At 49.4% G+C, this 17,259-nt stretch overlaps 2 protein-coding genes across 7 annotated transcripts; one reads left to right on the plus strand and one right to left on the minus strand.

Moving 5' to 3' along the window:
- Positions 1-106: 106 nt before the first annotated feature.
- Positions 107-4,767, minus strand: WDR54 (WD repeat domain 54). 3 transcript variants are annotated; one of them, XM_005599896.4, is made up of 10 exons: positions 4,313-4,767; positions 3,700-3,922; positions 3,474-3,536; positions 3,007-3,073; positions 2,861-2,914; positions 2,408-2,535; positions 886-986; positions 624-786; positions 372-446; positions 107-294 (listed from the first exon to the last, which is right to left on the minus strand). In XM_005599896.4, the coding sequence occupies exons 1-10, from the start codon at positions 4,354-4,356 to the stop codon at positions 163-165; spliced, it is 1,050 nt and encodes a 349-aa protein (XP_005599953.3). In that variant the 5' UTR covers positions 4,357-4,767; the 3' UTR covers positions 107-162. The 3 variants fall into 3 exon arrangements, with proteins under 3 accessions (XP_005599953.3, XP_023474611.2, XP_014586571.3); XM_023618843.2 differs by having other exon boundaries at positions 633-786; positions 4,313-4,425; XM_014731085.3 differs by having other exon boundaries at positions 3,700-3,979; positions 4,313-4,391.
- C15H2orf81 (chromosome 15 C2orf81 homolog) lies at positions 2,995-17,008 on the plus strand. Of its 4 annotated transcripts, none has more exons than XM_070235279.1 (9): positions 2,995-3,193; positions 6,950-7,180; positions 7,265-7,486; positions 7,653-9,927; positions 10,102-10,341; positions 10,884-10,973; positions 13,482-13,670; positions 14,166-14,272; positions 14,397-17,008. In XM_070235279.1, the coding sequence occupies exons 2-4, from the start codon at positions 7,073-7,075 to the stop codon at positions 9,033-9,035; spliced, it is 1,713 nt and encodes a 570-aa protein (XP_070091380.1). In that variant the 5' UTR covers positions 2,995-3,193; positions 6,950-7,072; the 3' UTR covers positions 9,036-9,927; positions 10,102-10,341; positions 10,884-10,973; positions 13,482-13,670; positions 14,166-14,272; positions 14,397-17,008. The 4 variants fall into 4 exon arrangements, with proteins under 4 accessions (XP_070091380.1, XP_005599954.3, XP_070091379.1 ...); XM_005599897.4 differs by lacking the exon at positions 2,995-3,193 and adding an exon at positions 3,991-4,578; XM_070235278.1 differs by lacking the exon at positions 2,995-3,193 and adding an exon at positions 3,991-4,578 and having other exon boundaries at positions 16,718-17,008.
- The last annotated feature ends 251 nt before the right edge of the window (positions 17,009-17,259 follow it).

The following is a 17,259-nucleotide window of genomic DNA, read 5'->3' on the forward strand; positions in this document are numbered from 1 at the left end:
CAGATCGCCTCTCTGCTTGGTCTGGACTTGCCCCATGCCCTCATCCCTGGAGCTTAGCTCACCCCCTATGAAGTATGAGTGTGATACTGAGTAATCAGACAAGGGCTGGGTGGAGGGGGTACTTTATAAATACCACAGGGGGGAAGGAGGGCTGCTCTTCTCTCACATGCTGCTGAATCTCAGGATCTCAGCAAGATCATAGCCAGTCACAGCAAAGGAGCTGCCTGAGGGATCACAGAAGCGGGCACCACACACCTGGGTGTCGGGTACACATTCACCATGACAGTGTTCCACCTGGGAGAGAAGAGGGCTGCTCAGGGCCTGCTGCCCCATGCTTGGGCTCCCCATTCCACTCCCCTCACCACACACACCTCAATGGAGACACTCTCTGGGCTTCTGCTCAGCTTCCAGATGTGCACAAAGGTATCCTCAGCTGCAGAAAGCAGCTGTAAAAAAAAGGCAGGGAGGACAAGGGGGAGTTGGAACGTGCTGACAGGGGACTGGTATAGGCTGGGGTGCAGGGTCCAGGGGCTACACTGAGTGGTGAAGACAAGCCTGTGGAGTTCCTCTCAACATTCCAGCACCAGGAACAAGGGTATGGAGGGATGGAGGAGGAGACTAACCTTGCCCACCTCAGGAGCTAGGTCCAGGGCACAGATGGCCCGAGCGTGGGCGTTGATCTGGACATGTAGCGTTCCTGTACTGGCCTCATACAGACGCACTTGCCCGTTTCCATAGCCTGCTGCTACGGTCCCCTGCCACAGCTGCACAGAAGGGCACGGGACCCTGCAAGGGCAATACCCCACAGTGATTTCCCAGACCGAAGCCCACTTCCCACCCTGCGGCTACCTCAGGAAGGCCTCGGCCCCCTTCCACCTCACCTACCCGAATCCTGGAATTCGGGTCAATAATTTGAATTCAGGCCCTGACCGCCAGACACACAGCAAGCCTGAGTCATCTGCCGTCACCATGTCAGCCACACAGTCCTGAGGGGAAAGGCAGGATCAGCCCTTGCCTTTCTCCTCTGCTGGGTCCTGTACACTGATCTTCCTCAACTCACGATGGGGTTATGTCCTGATAAACCCATTGTAAGCCGAAAACATCAAGTCGAAATACATTTTACAGGCTTAAGATACCGAACATCATAGCTTAGCCTAGCCTACTTTGAACCTGCTTAGAACACTTACATTACCCTACAGTTGGACAAAATCATCAACAGAAAGCCTGTTTTATAATGAAGTGTTCAATAGCTCATGTAATTTATTGAATACTGTACTGAAAGTGAAAACCAGAATGGTCGTATGGGTACAGAATGGTTGTAAGGGGGTCATTGACCCTCATGAGCACGTGGCTGACTGGGAGCTGCGGCTTGCTGCCCCTGCTGCCCAGCATCGTGAGGGACGTGAGAACTGCATATCGCCAGCACAGGAAAAGATCAAAACTCAAAATTTGAAGTACGGTTTCTACTGAATGTGTGTGGCTTTTGCACCATTGTAAAGTCGAAAAATCATGACGTCACACCATCCTAAGTTGGGGATTGTCTGTACAGGGCAGGAGGGGGACGGAGGCAGTATTTGCATCTTTGCCTCCAGGGAAGGGCAGATGTGGAGCCCTCACTAGCTGAACCCAGGGTTCCCTCAGCAAGCATAAAATGTTGAAAATGCTTTCCTTACACTCCTTATAGAGTCTCCCCCGACCCCTGTCCCACACCACGTGTTCAGAGGGGGTATATAATTGTCCTCACTGCATGGATGACCAAATAGAGGCCATAGTGTTATGACCTGGAGGTCTTGCAGTGAGCCAGTCCTAGTGCTAACTAGACTCTGGGCCTCTTGACAACCCCCAACCCAGGCAGCCAGCATAGCCCATGGGCCCAGCTCAGTGCCAGGTGCAGTGGAAGATATGAATGAGAAGATACGTACCTTCTCAAGAGATGTGCAATCCAAACGGGGAGACAAAAGTTGGCTTTGAATTGGGCAGTATCAATTCAGGGTTCAGCTAAGGGAGATCAGTGGGAGCTGGAATAGGGGGAAGGCTTCCTGGAGAGGGTGGCGCTGCAGGTGGGCCTGAATAGGTAGGACTTGCCAAAGTCCAGAGAAGGAAGCTGCACATGTCAGAGCTGGAAAGCATCTTAGTAAACCATCTGTCCCAACTCTTCCATTCCCACCACTATTGAAAAGTGTTAGTGAACTACTGTTAAATGCCAGGTAAATGCAAAGAATCTCGGGCTTCATCACTGGACCTGAGGTTGCTGAAGCCTAGCCTAGCAAAGTGCAGCACTTTGCCCAAAGTCATCCAGCTGCTTAGTGGTAGAGCCAAGACTTGAACCCAGGTCCCCTGCCTCCCAAGGTGGGGAAGGCTCGAAGGCTCCCAGGCTCCCAGGAACAGGTAGGGGGAACCCACTCACCTGTCCCTGGGTAGGCTCAGTGGCAATGTCTGTGATTGGTGTCTGGTGCCCAGCCAGCTCTTCGCTCAGTACAATGTTTGGACCCTTGACTGGGATGTCGAACACCAGCACCCGGCCTGACCACGTTCCTGCAGAACCAGTGCCCCACTGATGGCTTCCTGATCCTCCTGAGTCTCCAGCCGCCACACTCAGCACTCCCTCCATCCCAGAAACCTTAGTAACCAACCACCCCTCACAGCTCCAAAGGCCCTCCCCTTCCATTCACTACCCTTATTCTATCCCATCCTGCCCCTCTGAAACCCTCCATGGCTTTCTGGAGTCTCTCAGAACCCCCTTCACTCCCACCCTTCCTTGTCACCCTCCACAGTTTCCTCAGACCTTCAGCAAGCTCCTGGCCAAAGTCCACACCCCTGAACCCCAGCACCCCCAATGCCCTGCTCTTGGTCCCCTCACCCACACAGATGAAGTGGCCACTGGCAGCAATTCCTCGGGCAAACACAGCCTGTACTGAGTAGGAAACGAGAAAACTATTAGAAATAGCACCTCCCCCCACCCCAGCAAACACTCACTCCCCCTACCCCACTTAGTCCTGCAGGTACCCGGAGAGGCATCCCCAGAGTCCAGTGCGTGCCAATAGACCATGATGGAGCCATCAGACTCAAACATCTGGAAGACAAAAGCAAGGATGGGGTCACAACCCAGCTGACTTTTGCTGAGCTCTGTGCTGAGTACTTCACATACTCATGCTAGCCCTAGTCCGTTGGATCCTCAAAACAACTCCAGGAGGTAGGCACTACTTTTATCCCCATTTTACAGAGGAGGACACTGAGGCTCTGAGAAGTTACCTTAATTGTCCAAGGTCATACAGCTAGTAAAGGGGGAGATATTGGAGAGGGTACTTGGGAATTGGAAAAGATGAAAGGAATGAAAATGAGAAATAAGGAAGAGTGTGGTAAGCATGTGAAAAGTTTGGAAGTGTTTAGAAGCAATTGGGGAAGCCTCGGGGGGCCTTGGAGAGCAGATGAGAAGACTCTAGTGGGGCAGGGCAGGAAGGTCCTCCTCTTACCTGTATTCCTCGATGTGAGGTGAGTACCAGCAATACTCGGAAGGGGAGGACACACCAGTGGACCTGGAGGGAGGCGGATGGGAGTAGGGGGAAGTGGTCAGAGCAGGGGACATGAGGACTCAGAAGAGTGGAAATTAAGAGTTAGGGAAGGCCTGTTCCTTGAGGTTTGGAGAGGACAGAGGTTAGGACTGGGTTCAGCAACACCACTCCCAACTCCGTGCCTCACCTGAGTGATAAGTGGGGGACTCACTCCAGCTCCCTCCTTAGCGTGGAGCTGGCGCTGGGCCAAGGGCAAACCCTCAGGAGCAAAGCTGAGAAGCTGGGCGCTGGGTCCATGGACTACCCCAAAATGTGTGAGGTTGCGGACGGGTAGCTGCAGCACACTGAGGTTGTTGCACAGGGCGGCAGCTGAGCCTCGAAGGGGGATGGAGCGCTCCCGGCGGAACATCCTAGGGGAGAGACGCCCGAATCACGAGGCGCGCGGGAAACAGAAGACAGCAGAGTTCCTGTGGGGGGTGGGGGTGCTGTCATGAAGCCCTGGGGAAGACTCCTAAGACTGGGTCATGATGTGATGGGGGACCCCGAGGACGGTGATGGGGGGGGTCACATGCATGGGGACGGTCTCTTGGAGCAAGAGAGGGGAGCCCCAGGGCTCAGTCATAGGGCGACGGGGGAATCCCAGAGCAGGAATGGTGATGGCGGGGGACCCAGTGGTCCCAAACGCCCGAGCCAAGGCAGGATGAGGCAGGGTAGTCCCCAGCCCCTTCCGCCCTCGGCTCAGCTCCCCCAAGCCCCCGGCCCGGGTCAGAGGCCACACCAGCAGCCCCAGGTCCGCTTGCCTGACTCCAGGGTCCTTGGATCCCTCCGAATCCGCCGCCACCATAGAGACGACGCACGTACGCACGACTGTTGGGCGGGGCAACTATCGCGAACGTGCCGCGAGCGGCACGGTTGCTAGGGCAACTGTGGGCGGGGCGGGCCGCCCCGCGCCGGCGCGGTTGCTCGGGCGACCTTTAGGCGGCAGTGGCGGCAGCAGCGAAGCGGGTGGGAGCTTCCGAAACCCAGGGTTGGAGTGACAGCTGCAGCGATGGCTCACGAAGGCTCGGTGAGCTTCCAATCAGCTGGGGGTGCGCCAGAGCGGGATCGGCAGTTAAGGTTGGCGTCGGGATCCGTGGGCCAGCTCCTTGCCACCTGGCGCCCACCCGCCACGCGGGCGTTCAAGATGACAAGGAAGCCACGTCGGTACTTGGGCAGAAAACTTTCACCTGCACTACGCCCACTCCCGCGCTTTGTCACACTCGGAACCTGAGGGAAAGGGTCAAATGGGTGGTGCAGAGTCCACAAGAAAATGACTTTGGAAACAGCTAATGTGTGTAATAAGTCTCGTACATTGAGGTGCCCATTTAAATAGATAAACCAGAATTGGTCAGGCATTAGGGATAGGCGTTGCTAAATTACCCATTTTGAGAATTTCAGGAGGAAGAAATAGATTAAACAACTCTGAGGCTGCACTTGAAAGTCAAACTGTTTAAAAGCCAAAACATTTAAAAAAATAAAACAGATTTGAAGAGACTTTGTGCAACAATATCTCTGGCCAGGCCGCGTCTAGGTACGGTCACTATCACGGGTGTCACATGAGAGGCTGGGACGGGAAAGTATACTCCTCTCTCAGCCTTACCTGCTCTGCTCTGGCCAAGCCTGGACTGGGCCGTTGGCCATTCCCTGGGCTTGCCAGAGAGGGGAAATGAGGCTTAAGGGGTCTTGAATTCAGTGTGAGGTTTAGGAAACACCAGATTTGGGGAAGAATGAATTTTGGGGAACATCAAGTATGAGGCAATAAGGTTAGGGGTGGGGAGGCAAAGGTTTGGGAAGATTGTGTTTGCAGGTAAATTTTGGAAGGAATCAGGGAGACTGTTGTGGGGAAGTGAAGAGGCTCCCAAGAATCTGTTAGTAAATTCCTATGTTCCTAAAATGAATATTTGGGACTAGTCTTTTTCTTTTTAAGTGGATTTTTCTTGATTATTAAAGGATACAAACTCATTGTAGAGAACTTATAAAATTGAGAAGAGCATATGAAAGAAACATACCCACTGTTACAATTTTGGTGTTTTCCTCTTCTTCAACACATACTGGTTTGCATATCTGTGATAATATTTGATATGTAATTTTGTATCCTATCTCTCTCATTTAACATTACATGATAAGTATTTTTCTATGCGATTGCAAATTCTTTCTAAAGATTACCTTAATCATTGTATAATATTCCATCATATAGATAGTGCACAATTAGCCATCTATTCTCTTGTTATTAAATGTGTTTTCAATATTCTATTATAAATGACACCACGAGGAATATGTTGGAGAATATATTTTTATTTTCATTTCAGAGAACCTTTGAGTGTATTTGTAAAAATGGAATTGATATTTTTGAAGGTTGGACATCTTTTCAAATGTTTGTCATCTATAGTTCCACTTGTGTGAAATGTGAGGTCTTTTGCTTATTATCCTTGGGGTCTTATGATTTTCCTTATTTTGTACGAATTTTTAATATATTTGAGGATATTTATTCTTTTTTATATTTGTCGAAAATATTTTTTGAGCAGCAGGATAAAGTCAGGCTCTGGAGTCAGACCTGAATATGCATTATGACTCCACTAGTACTTCCTTGCTGGGTGATCCTGGGCAAATTCTGTAAAATGGGGACAAAAATATTATGGAGTCTAAAAAATGTATGAATTGAATCAATGTATGTGACTGACATACTTGAAGTGCCAGAAAATTGTAACTACTAATATCAGCTTGTAATTAGGAACTTTTTAAAAATAAGTACAGGAAAACTTGACCTACATATGTACACCTATCTACTTATTTCTTTGTTATTTCTCACATTACTTTTATGTTTAGGCAGTTCTTTCTCACTGAGAGATTATATGACAATTTAACCTATTTTTCCTACATTTTATTTTTTGTTTATATTTTTGTTTCATTTGTGTGTGTGTTTATCCTTTAATCCATCTGGAGTTTATTTGTATGAATATTGTGAAATGAGGATCTAAGTTGATTTGGGGCAGGTATGGAGACTCTAAACAGCACCCATAATTCCAGCACCATTTATCGACTCGTCTTTCTCAAGTTCTTTGAGCTCTCAGGACTTTGAATTAGTGCAAATAGCAAGGACTGTGAAGTTAGAGCTACATATAGCCTGGGTTTACTGTGTGATCCCAAGCAAGTGATGGTTAACATGTGTTTGTTTCTTTGTCTGTAAAATGGACTTGGTGAGCTGTTATGAAAATTAAATTAGCTAAGCCAGTCACCTAAAAAGCATCTGTCGCATAGTAGGCTTTTAGTAAATTGTCCCTTTCAAAAGGCTTTTCCTTCCTGCTGGACAACTTGAGAAAGCTTCCTCCAAGCCTATAGCTTCTTCTTTGTTCCACTCCTCAGTTTCCTGCCCTGATTGCCCTGTTCCTTTCCCACAGAGGCAGGAAAGGCAGATCCGAGACCGTGGGGTGACCCGATCCAAGGCGGAAAAGGTCCGGCCGCCTACTGTGCAGGTACCCCAGGTGGACATCGTACCTGGGCGGCTCACTGAGGCTGAGTGGATGGCGTTTACGGCTCTCGAGGAGGGCGAGGACGTGGTTGGGGACATCTTGGCCGATCTGCTCGCGAGAATCATGGACTCTGCTTTCAAAGTCTACCTGACCCAGCAGGTGGGCCTGGATCCGGTCTGCCAGACCCATCTCCCCCGTCTCCAACCCCTCCCTACCGGGCTAAGACCCTCTCTTGCCCCGCAGTGCATTCCGTTCACCATCAGTCAGGCGCGGGAGGCCATGCTGCACATCACCGAGTGGCGCTTCCTGGCCCGGGATGAGGGAGAATCTGCAGTGGCCGAGGACCCCACGTGGGGCGAGGATGAGGAGCCCTCGGCATGCACGACGGACGCCTGGGCTCAGGGATCCGTGCCTGTGCTGCACGCTCCTGCTTCGGTGGGGCTGGAGGAGACCTTCCAAGGCGAAGTAAGCCCAGCCCCCAGCTCTCTCCGAAGCCCCCCCATCCCCCTCCTCACCCCCTCGCCGCGTCTTCCTTGTTCTCAGGGCCTTTCTGGACTCTTCCACCATTAGTTCCTCTCTCCCCTTTCCGATGTCTCACTACCCACCTCTCACTCTGGCTGCATTTCCCCAGGACCAAGGGAACGTGGACCAGATCCCTATAGGAAGATCGTGGATGGGTAGAGGATCACAGGAGCAGATGGAATCTTGGGAGGGTTCTCCCGAGCTGAGAGTCATCCCAGGTCCAGGCCCGCCACCCACCCCGGAGCTGTTTCAGGAGGCAGGGCCCAGGGGTCCTTTAGAGGAACTGGATGGCCAGGCAATAGGCCACCTGTCCTCGGCTGGGTCCTTGAACGGGAACCTCCAGCCCTCAGTGGAGACGGCGCACACCGGCAGTCCCCATTCTTCTCTGGAGCTGTCCTTGGTAGCCAGCCCCGAGGCCTCAGCCGAGAGGGCACAGGCCCTCAGCTCTCAGTTCTCGCTCGAGGACCTCTACTATTGCACGCCCCAGCTGCACGCTGCTGGGGACCGGCTGGAGCTCAAGAAGGAGGAGATGCCCCGCATCGCCTCGCCAGTGTCAGTGGCCAGCTCCTCTGCGGGTAGCTCCACCATGCTCAGGCTCTCCGCGTCGTTCCAGCCTCAGCAGCAGCCGGGGCGCCCAGAGGCAGGGCTGAGCGCACCTCAGTACACGGTGGGCCGCAGGATGGTGGGGGCGCGCCTGGATCCCGCGCGGCTGCCGCGCCTCTGGGTGAGCCCGCTGGCCAAGGTCCTGCTTCCAGACTCCGAGGCGCGCCCCGTGGAAGCCTACCGCGGACGCCCGCGCGGCGAGAAGACCGAGGCCCCAGCCGGAGCCGGAACCCCCCGCACCGGCGTCCGCGTCTCCTCTGCAGTTTTCTTACCTCTCCCGCCTGGCGTTCCGTCCCGTGACTTCGGCCCTGACCCCCGCCCCGGCCTCCAAATCCCCAGTATAAGCTTAGGTCTACCGTCGCCAGGCTCCGGGTCAAAGCTGCCCTTTCCTAGTCCCGGCCTCCGCTTTCTCGCCACGCACCCAGTGCTCCCCGACGTGGCCCGCAACCCCAGCCCCAAACTGTGGCCGGGTACCAAGTGGCCCAGTGGCTGGGATGGAGAGGTGGAGTTACTGGAAGACCTGTGGGCCGGCCGCGCCCGTGTATCTCCACAGGGCGTACCTCCACAAGGCCTGGATCCTCACAAGTGGCCTCATCCTGAGCCCCAAGTCCTCGAGGCCACGTCCCAGGTGATGTGGAAGCCCATGTTGCTGCCAGAAGCAATGAAACTGGCTCCTGGTGTGAGCATGTGGAACCCAACCACCCAGGTGCTGCTCAGCTCTGCCATACCCCAGCAGGAGGACAAAGGCCAAGCCTCTCCTCCCATTGAGCAGCAGCCCATCCAAACAGGTGCCCCGAAGCCTCAGGTGATGGTGGCGCAGCTAATGAAGAACTCAACCCCCAAAGTGAGGTCACTCCCTTCCAAGTACCTGCCTCATTCTGGGTCCTGAACCCCGGGCAGCAGGAATCCTATCTTCCTTCTGTCTGCTTGCCAGAAATAAACATCTGAGTTGCTCTAAGAATTGGCCCAATGTCTCTGTCCTTTTCGCCCAAAGCTGTGTACTCTCACTGAACTGGGGAGGAGCAGTTGTCCTACAGGCCTGGAAGAACATAGAACACTGGCTCCAGGAAATAACCCCATTACCACCCTTAGGAGACCCTGCTTTAGGACGGAGGCTTCGCCCCAGCAGTGGCATTCTGGAGAACCATGCACCTCCCCGCAAAGGACAGACAAGGGCTGCAGTGGAGTCTGCCTCAGCTGGAGAGGTGGAGGAAGCGCATGGCCCTGCTTAAGCACAGAGTGACTCAAGACATGAGGAGTTTGATCTCTTGCTTCTCCAGTCCCTGGAGCTCTGTCAATCACCCTTAGAGTGCAAATAGATGAATTAGAGGCTGTGCAGGGCTCAGGGAAGCCCTGATCTTTTGATATTTGATTTGGACCTTTGACCGGGGTGAGGCAATCAAGTGGCTTGGGCACACAATTTAAGAGGGAACTCACTTTCAGGTTCAAACAGGGTGCTTGAACAGATCCAAGAGTATTTACCTCCTTAAATTTCGTGTCTTAAGCTCCACACCAGCCTCACTGCTAATCCCCACACAGCTTTGCTTAGCCCTTCTCCACCCTCACCCTACTGCAGCACTTCCAGTGGCAGCCAGCAGTCTCTGCTATGTTGCTGTGGTCTCTACTCAGCACCCTGGTCTGGGGTCCTGGCTCTGTCCTTATTCTAGTCCTCCTGCTTAGACTATGTGTGAGGCTCTGGCATAAGTCTCACCTATGGGACCTCCAGCACTGCTCCACAGATCTGACTGGGAAGACAGCAGTGGTGACTGGGGCCAACAGTGGTGAGTGCTCCTTCCACCTTGTCACCTCACTAGGGGCCTCAGCCTTCAAAAGCCTCAAAGGGGAGGGCAGGGAAGAGGACTAGCACCCACTGTCAGCACCCTTGTCCCTCCCCTTGCTCCATTGCCCTCCAGTCACTGCCCAGACTAGCCTGCTCTGAAGCTGCCCTCCTATAGGCATTGGGAAGGTTGTGGCCCAGGAGCTGGCCCGCCGAGGGGCCCATGTGATCCTTGCCTGCCGTAGCTTCAAACGTGGAAAGCAAGCCCTGGCCGAGATCCAAGCAGCCTTACGGTGCAACCACCTCCTTCTTGGTGAGGTGGACCTGAGCTCTATGGTGTCCATCCGGGGCTTTGCCCGTTGGCTTCTGCAGGAGTACCCTGAGATACATCTGCTTGTTAACAATGCTGCAGTCTGTGGTAGGTACCTTCACTTTCTTCCCCCGAACACATTTCAGGAGCCTCCTTTCCAGCTCAGGGACCCCAAAGCAGGCATCTCCAAAGCCTAACCTGTGCATCCTGCTGAAACTCTCTAATTCACACACTACCCTAAAAAGGCCACCTTAAGTTATAGCCTCAAACTTCATTACCCCATCTTTTTTTTTTTTTTAATTTTTAATTTTTTCCTTTTTCTCCCCAAAGCCCCCCAGTACATAGTTGTATATTCTTCGTTGTGGATCCTTCTAGTTGTGGCATGTGGGACGCTGCCTCAGCGTGGTCTGATGAGCAGTGCCATGTCCGCGCCCAGGATTCGAACTAACGAAACACTGGGCAGCCTGCAGCGGAGCGCGTGAACTTAACCACTCGGCCACGGGGCCAGCCCCTCATTGCCCCTATCTTTGTGCATACATGCTCCTGTGGCATTTCTACTGAATCCCAATACGTCCCCCCTCCACCCCCGCAGACTTTGTTTCCCATAGGGTAGTCCCTCCATCACAATCTGTGTTGTCATCTCTTCCCAGGATTCCCCACGACACTTACCCCAGAGGGCCTTGATCTCACCTTTGCCACCAACTATATTGGGCCCTTTTTGCTCACAAATCTACTCAAAGGTAAGGAAGGATGAATGTCTACCTTCTGTGCTGCCCCCACTTCTCCATACCGCTGACATTTTCGTGGCTTCCTCTCTCCCATGGCCACCACCTTCCCTTTGGCACCTAGTTGCTTGCTGAGCAATGATGACCTAGTCTGCTTTTGCTGCGCACAGCAGGGGAACCCACCCGGCACAAGTCAGGAATAGGAGGCTGGTAATGGAATCAGTCAGCCCAAAATACAGCCAGCAAGGGGATCTAAGATTCCCCTCCCTCCTTCCCCCAGCTCCAAGTTCTAGCCAGATCAGTAGAGTCAGTCATCTCAACAAATACTTCTCAAGGGCGGCACTGGGCCGTTAGGAACATAGAGAACAAGAAGACTGACTTCCTGCTCTCAGAGAGTTCAGGATCCACCACGGATGTAGGATGAACACACCACTGCCTGGGGCCCAAGTCCTTTGGATTTCTGATTTTTTAATCTTTTCTGAGGAAGGAAGTTTGGGTTCTTCCTGGGGGGTGGGTGGGGGTGGAGTGGGTGGCAGGTACCTTCTTCCTAACATTTTCTCCTGGATTGTGTAATAGCCTCTTTAAAAGAAAATCGATTTTTTTTGTTAGGTAATACATCCAAAGTACAAAATTGAAAGTATACAAAAAGCCAATACAGTTAAAAAAAAAAAAAAAAAAAAAAAAAAGGTCTCCTCTCCTTGAAAATCAGCTACTCATTCCGCTCCTGGGAGGCAACTATGTTGCTAGGATCTTGTGTAACCTTTGGGGGAAGATTAAATTAGCCTCAATTGGGAACTGAACAAAGAGCAGGCAAAACTCTATGCATTGGCAAGTCTGAATGCTTGTTCCCCTTCCCCAAAATTGTAACAGGCTGCAACCCCTGTCTGTATCTTGTGTAGTAATAGTTTCTTAAACTGTCTTTTCCAGGCTGGCCAGCGTAGTGCTTAAGTTCATGCTTTGGCGGCCCAGGGTTTGCTGGTTCAGATCTTGGGCGTGAACCTATGCGCCACTTACCAAGCCGTGCTTTGGCAGGAATCCCACATATAAAGTAGAGGAAGGTAGGCACAGTTGTTGGCTCAGGGCCTCTCTTCCTCAGCCAAAAAAAAAAGAGGATTGGCAGCTGATGTTAGCTCAGGGCTAATCTTCCTCCCAAAAAAAAGGTCTTTTCTCCTGTTTCCCCTCCTCTATCTATTCTCCCTTCTGCCACTTCTAGAAATCACCTTTTACCATATCACTTTCTTGCTTAAAATCCTTTGAAGGTGCTCTACCCATTACAGGATAAATTCTAAGTCCCTTCTCTCCACTTACTAGACCCCCTGCTGACTGAGAGCCTCATCCTTTGCCCTTCCCGAAGCCACACCCTCTTCTCTAGCCAGACAATCGGTAGCTCTTGGACCATGCTCTGTCTTTTTCCTCTGGCTTTGCTTCTGCACATGTAGTTCCCTCTATCTGGAGTATCCTTTCCCACCTCCTTAGCCTGGCTAACTTTACTTCATCTGCCAAGACTCAGCACAGACACCGCGTGCTGTGGCTCCTGCCCTGACATCTATGCCTTCCCCAGCTGGACCCATGTAAGGGGCTTCCTTAGCCCCTTGTACACATCTCTGTTCTCACACTGACACTGCTCCATGAGGACCAGTCTCCAACTAGGCTGTGAGCCCCTTTGGTCTTTATGTCACTGTGTCTCCAAGTTTGGGGTCCGTTGTCCTCTTTAAGAATACTTTTCTCTCCAGCAAATTTTGGCTAAATACTACCTGCTCAGTTTTTCCTTTGTGATTCTTAATTTAAATATAGGGCTTAAAACAGTTTTATCAGTTTGAAAACCATACTGTAAATTCATGTGACAACTGCTACTTTTTCACACTTCATATAATCCAGACTTTTCCTATAGTTGGGTACTTTTTTTCTTTCTTAAGATTGAACTTGTTCTACTAATTGTAATTTTATTTTTATTCCCTTGGAAGATAGCTTTTTTTTTTGTAAAAAAAAAAAAACAACCACTTTCCCAAGTATCTCTGCATACATTTCTTTTCCTGCAAACCTAGCTAGCATCTTTATGTCCTTAGCACCTGTCTTGATATCTGCCATAATCCAGGGGCTTAGTGAAAATTTGTGGGGTGAACAAGTAAATGAGTGAATGAATGAATCCTTGAAAGACAGCTTTCACAGTGTCTCCAGCCTCTCCTTCCAGTTTTAGCCATCACTGAGGTAAAAACACAAACAAGGATCAATTAAATTCGCTCCAACTGGCAAGTAGAAGAAAAGCAAGATAAAGCTGCCAACACTAAAATAAAAGAGGAGGAAGAGCATTGGGAAAGCATCTAATGAAAATGAAGTCTCCGTTCACATTAAGCTGTCCTGTGCCTAGCCTAGGTGTCTGGTTGGAGGGCCCACTGACCCTCTTCTGAGAGCCCTGGGTGGACCCTGCTGTCCTGGAGTCTCCTGGAGGGGCAGGCTGGGGAGTGGCTATGAGAGTTTACCCCAGGACTTGGATTGAAGGAGTGTGGTTCTCTCTCCACACAGGGGCCCTCCAACGGGCAGGGTCAGCCCGGGTGGTGAATGTGTCTTCCTTTCAGCAAACACGTGGGTACATTGATGAGGGGCATCTGACAGGGGCTGGTGGACCTCTGACCTTCAACCAGAACTATAACTGCAGCAAACTGCTTTTGACCTCATTCACTGGGGAGCTTGCCCGGAGACTTCAAGGAACAGGTAACTGCCTCTGACACCCCCTACTCCTCCATTCCCAACCTTTCACATCTCCTCCCAACATGTCCTGGCCATAAAATACTCCCAATACCCCCCAAGCCAGCTGGAAATCTCCTCCATTTATTGTCTGTGCACCGTATATTTCTCTCAACCCCGTCTTCGCATCTACTTTTCAACCTTTTCCAATTCTCCTATCACCCACAACATCCCTCTCCTCCTAGTATTTTCCAATATCAACACCATCTGTTACATTCCTCCTAAAGTTCACCCAACACTTTAAAATACTTATATCTGCCTACTGGCTTGGACACCACCATTCATGTAAGTTACAGAGCACTGGCTGCCCTGGCACCACTCCCTAGTCTCTGATCACCTCTACCCAACAGCCCTGGTAGGATGCTCCCCTCATTGCACATTGTAGAACCACACTTAATTCTTTCTTCCCAATATCCTCCTCTCGCATCACTTTGCACTTATACTTGTGTCTCACTCACTCAGGTGTGACTGTGAACTCCGTGGACCCGGGTGTTGTATACACGGAGATCATGAAGCATTTCTCTTGGCCTTACCGCTTCCTTTTCTGGCTTGTCAGCTTCTTCATTAAGGTAGGTAAGGGAGGAGCTGGCTGGACCTGAAGTGGGTGGGACAGGGCTCTGCTTCTTGTGTGTCCTTAGCAGACTAAAGCCTAGCCGGCATGACCTTCTCTCCTTCTCCGTCATGTCTCCACAGGATCCCAAACAAGGTGCAGTCCCAGTCCTCTACTTGAGCTTGGCAAAGGAGCTGGATGGCATTTCTGGAAAATACTTTAGCAGTTCTTGTGTGATAAGTCCTCCCTCTAAAGCTGCTCAGGATCCTCAGGTGGCCCAAAGCCTCTGGAATGCCTCAGTCCAACTAACAAACCTAGACAAGATGGACTGATCCTCTGTGACCCTTGCCCTAACTTGCCACCTCCCGTCCGGCGCACCCCCCCCTCCCCCCCCACCAGCCGACTTCTAGCCCTTAATCTGGTTATGCCTTTTGTTTGCTGGCTCCAAGGGTCAATCACCTAGTCCAGTATAATGGCCTCTTCCTTCTCCTGTTGACTCAGTGACATGAGAGCTCAGACTGGTCAGAGGACAGTTTCAGCTTCTACTTTATTGCCAGTTCTCCGATGGAGGTATTCATCCCGTGGGCACTAGGAATTCCAAACCTGCTGAGTCTCACTTTATGGTGACCGGGAGTAAAACTCCTTCCAGTGGGTATTAGGGGTACCGATAAGACAGGAAACTTCTGCCTGTTCTCTTGGTTCCCAGATGTGTGCTTCCTGGCTTTGAGGGAGAAAGTACCACATAGTGTCCTCGGCATTAAGGCATAAACCATGTCTTGCAGGACAACACTCCAACTTCACAGGGTGTTGTCTCCCAGCTGGCACTGTAACTGAGCCTGCAGATAATCATTCCACCTTTCCATCAACCAGCTGCTCCTGTGATGAGTCATGCAATAAGACCAGTGAATTCTGGGAGTGACAGCCCATTGCTTCTTTTCTGGGGTCTGTTCATCTACGTAAATTTTGGAATCAGCTCTTCAGATTTCACACACACACACAAATCCTGTTGGGAGTGTACTATATCCACTGGGAGGATTGACATTTTTATGATATTGAGTTTTCCTGACCATGAACAAGATATACTCATATCTAATTAAATCTGAATATCCTTACAAAATTTTAAAGAATTTTATCCATAAAGATCTTTCACAAGTTTTACTATACTTAATTTCAGCTACCTTCTTTTTTTTGCCGTTGTAACTGGTATTTTAAAATTTGTATATTGATCATATATCAAACAACTTTATTAAGTTATCTAACTCTAATAAGTTATCTGTAGATCCTTTTGGTTTCTCTACATAGAAAATCACACCATCTAGGAATAATAAGAGTTTTATGTCATCCCTTTCAATTATTATAACTTTTGTTTCTTTTTCTAGAAAACCTTAATAGATTTTCAAATATTAAACCAACTTTGTGTTTCTGGAATAAACCCAACTTGGTCATAATGTTATTTTTGTATACATTGCTAAATTAGCATACTCATGTTTTTGTTTAGAACTTTTTAAGTGTGTTCATAATGAGATAGGCATATACTTTTCCTTACTTCTACTGCCATTGTCTGGTCTTGCTGTCACGGATATAGTCATTTGATAAGATGAGTTGGGGATTTGTCTTAGTCTGGAGACATTACCCAAGAAGCAGATACCAAATTAGGATTAAATGTACAAGAAATTTGTTAGGAGAAATGGCTGTGAGAGAAAATGGGGAAGAAGCTGGGAGATCCACCAGACTGTGATATGTCTGACCCACAGTGAAGGAGGGAGGGAAGGAAAGAGGATTGGTTGGGAGCATCTTAGAGTGAAGTGGGATGTTTTTTCCATTTTTAAACTTCCTATCTTGTTTTGAAAGTACACAATCTATTTCTTTCTTTAGTGGTTAGTCTAAAAATTCTAACCTGCATATTTAACTTAACAGTATCTCTAATCAATACCTTTATTCTTCTTTAAAATAATACATATATCTTAGAATTCTTTAACATTAATCATTCCTTTTGAACTTATATGCTTTTGTAACTCAGTATTTTAATTATTTCATTAATCTCACAAATCAGATATATTGTTATATTTTAAGTAGTCGATACTTGTGTAGATTTACCCATATGTTTAATATTCTCTTTGCTTGTTCTATTTTCTTATGTCTCAGATTTTCCATCTGGGATTATTTTCCTTCTACCTGAAGTGCATCCTTTAGAAGTTCCTTTAATAAGGATTTGTGGTAGACAGAATTCTAAGATGGCCCCAAGATTCCTACCCTCTTGTGTACATATTTTGTATAATCTCCTCCCCTTGAGTGTGAGCAGAAATAATGAATATGATGGAATTTCAGTCCTGTGATATGTCATGTACCTGGCAAAGGGATTTTCCTGATTTAATTAAGGCCTACAATCAGTTGAATTTGAGTTAATCAAAGGGGAGATTATTTTGAGTGGACCTGACCTAACCAGGCTAGCCTTTTTAAACAGTTCAAGCCTTCCCAGAAGTCAGAGAGCTTCTCCTGTTTACCATGAAGATGCAAACTGCTACAATGTGGAGAGCGCCACATGGCCTCTAGGCCTCTATGTCCCAAGGAACTGAATTCTGCCAATAACCAGCGACCTTGGAAGAAGGACCTGGAGCCCAGATGAGATTGCAGTTCTGGGTGACTCCTTGATTTCAGCCTGGTAAGACCCTGAGCAGAGGACCCAGCTAATGTGTACACAGACTCCTGACTCAGAAACTGTGAGATAATAAATGTATTCCTTTTGTGCCACTGAGTTTATAGTAATTTATTATGCAGAAAAACTAATGTGGGATCTAATGATAGTACACTTCCTCAGTTTTATTTCTTTGAAAATTTCTTTATTTCACATTCATTTTTGAGGGGTCATTTTTCTGGCTAAAGAATTATAGGTTGACAGTTATCTTCTCTTATCCTCTTAAACATAACATTTCTTTATCTTCTGGCTTTCATTGTTGCTATTGAGAAATCAGATGTTAATCTAACAGTGACTTTGTAGGGAATCTG

The sequence above is a fragment of the Equus caballus genome, chromosome 15 (genome assembly GCF_041296265.1).
Source record: "Equus caballus isolate H_3958 breed thoroughbred chromosome 15, TB-T2T, whole genome shotgun sequence".
Classification (NCBI taxonomy): Eukaryota; Metazoa; Chordata; class Mammalia; order Perissodactyla; family Equidae; genus Equus; species Equus caballus.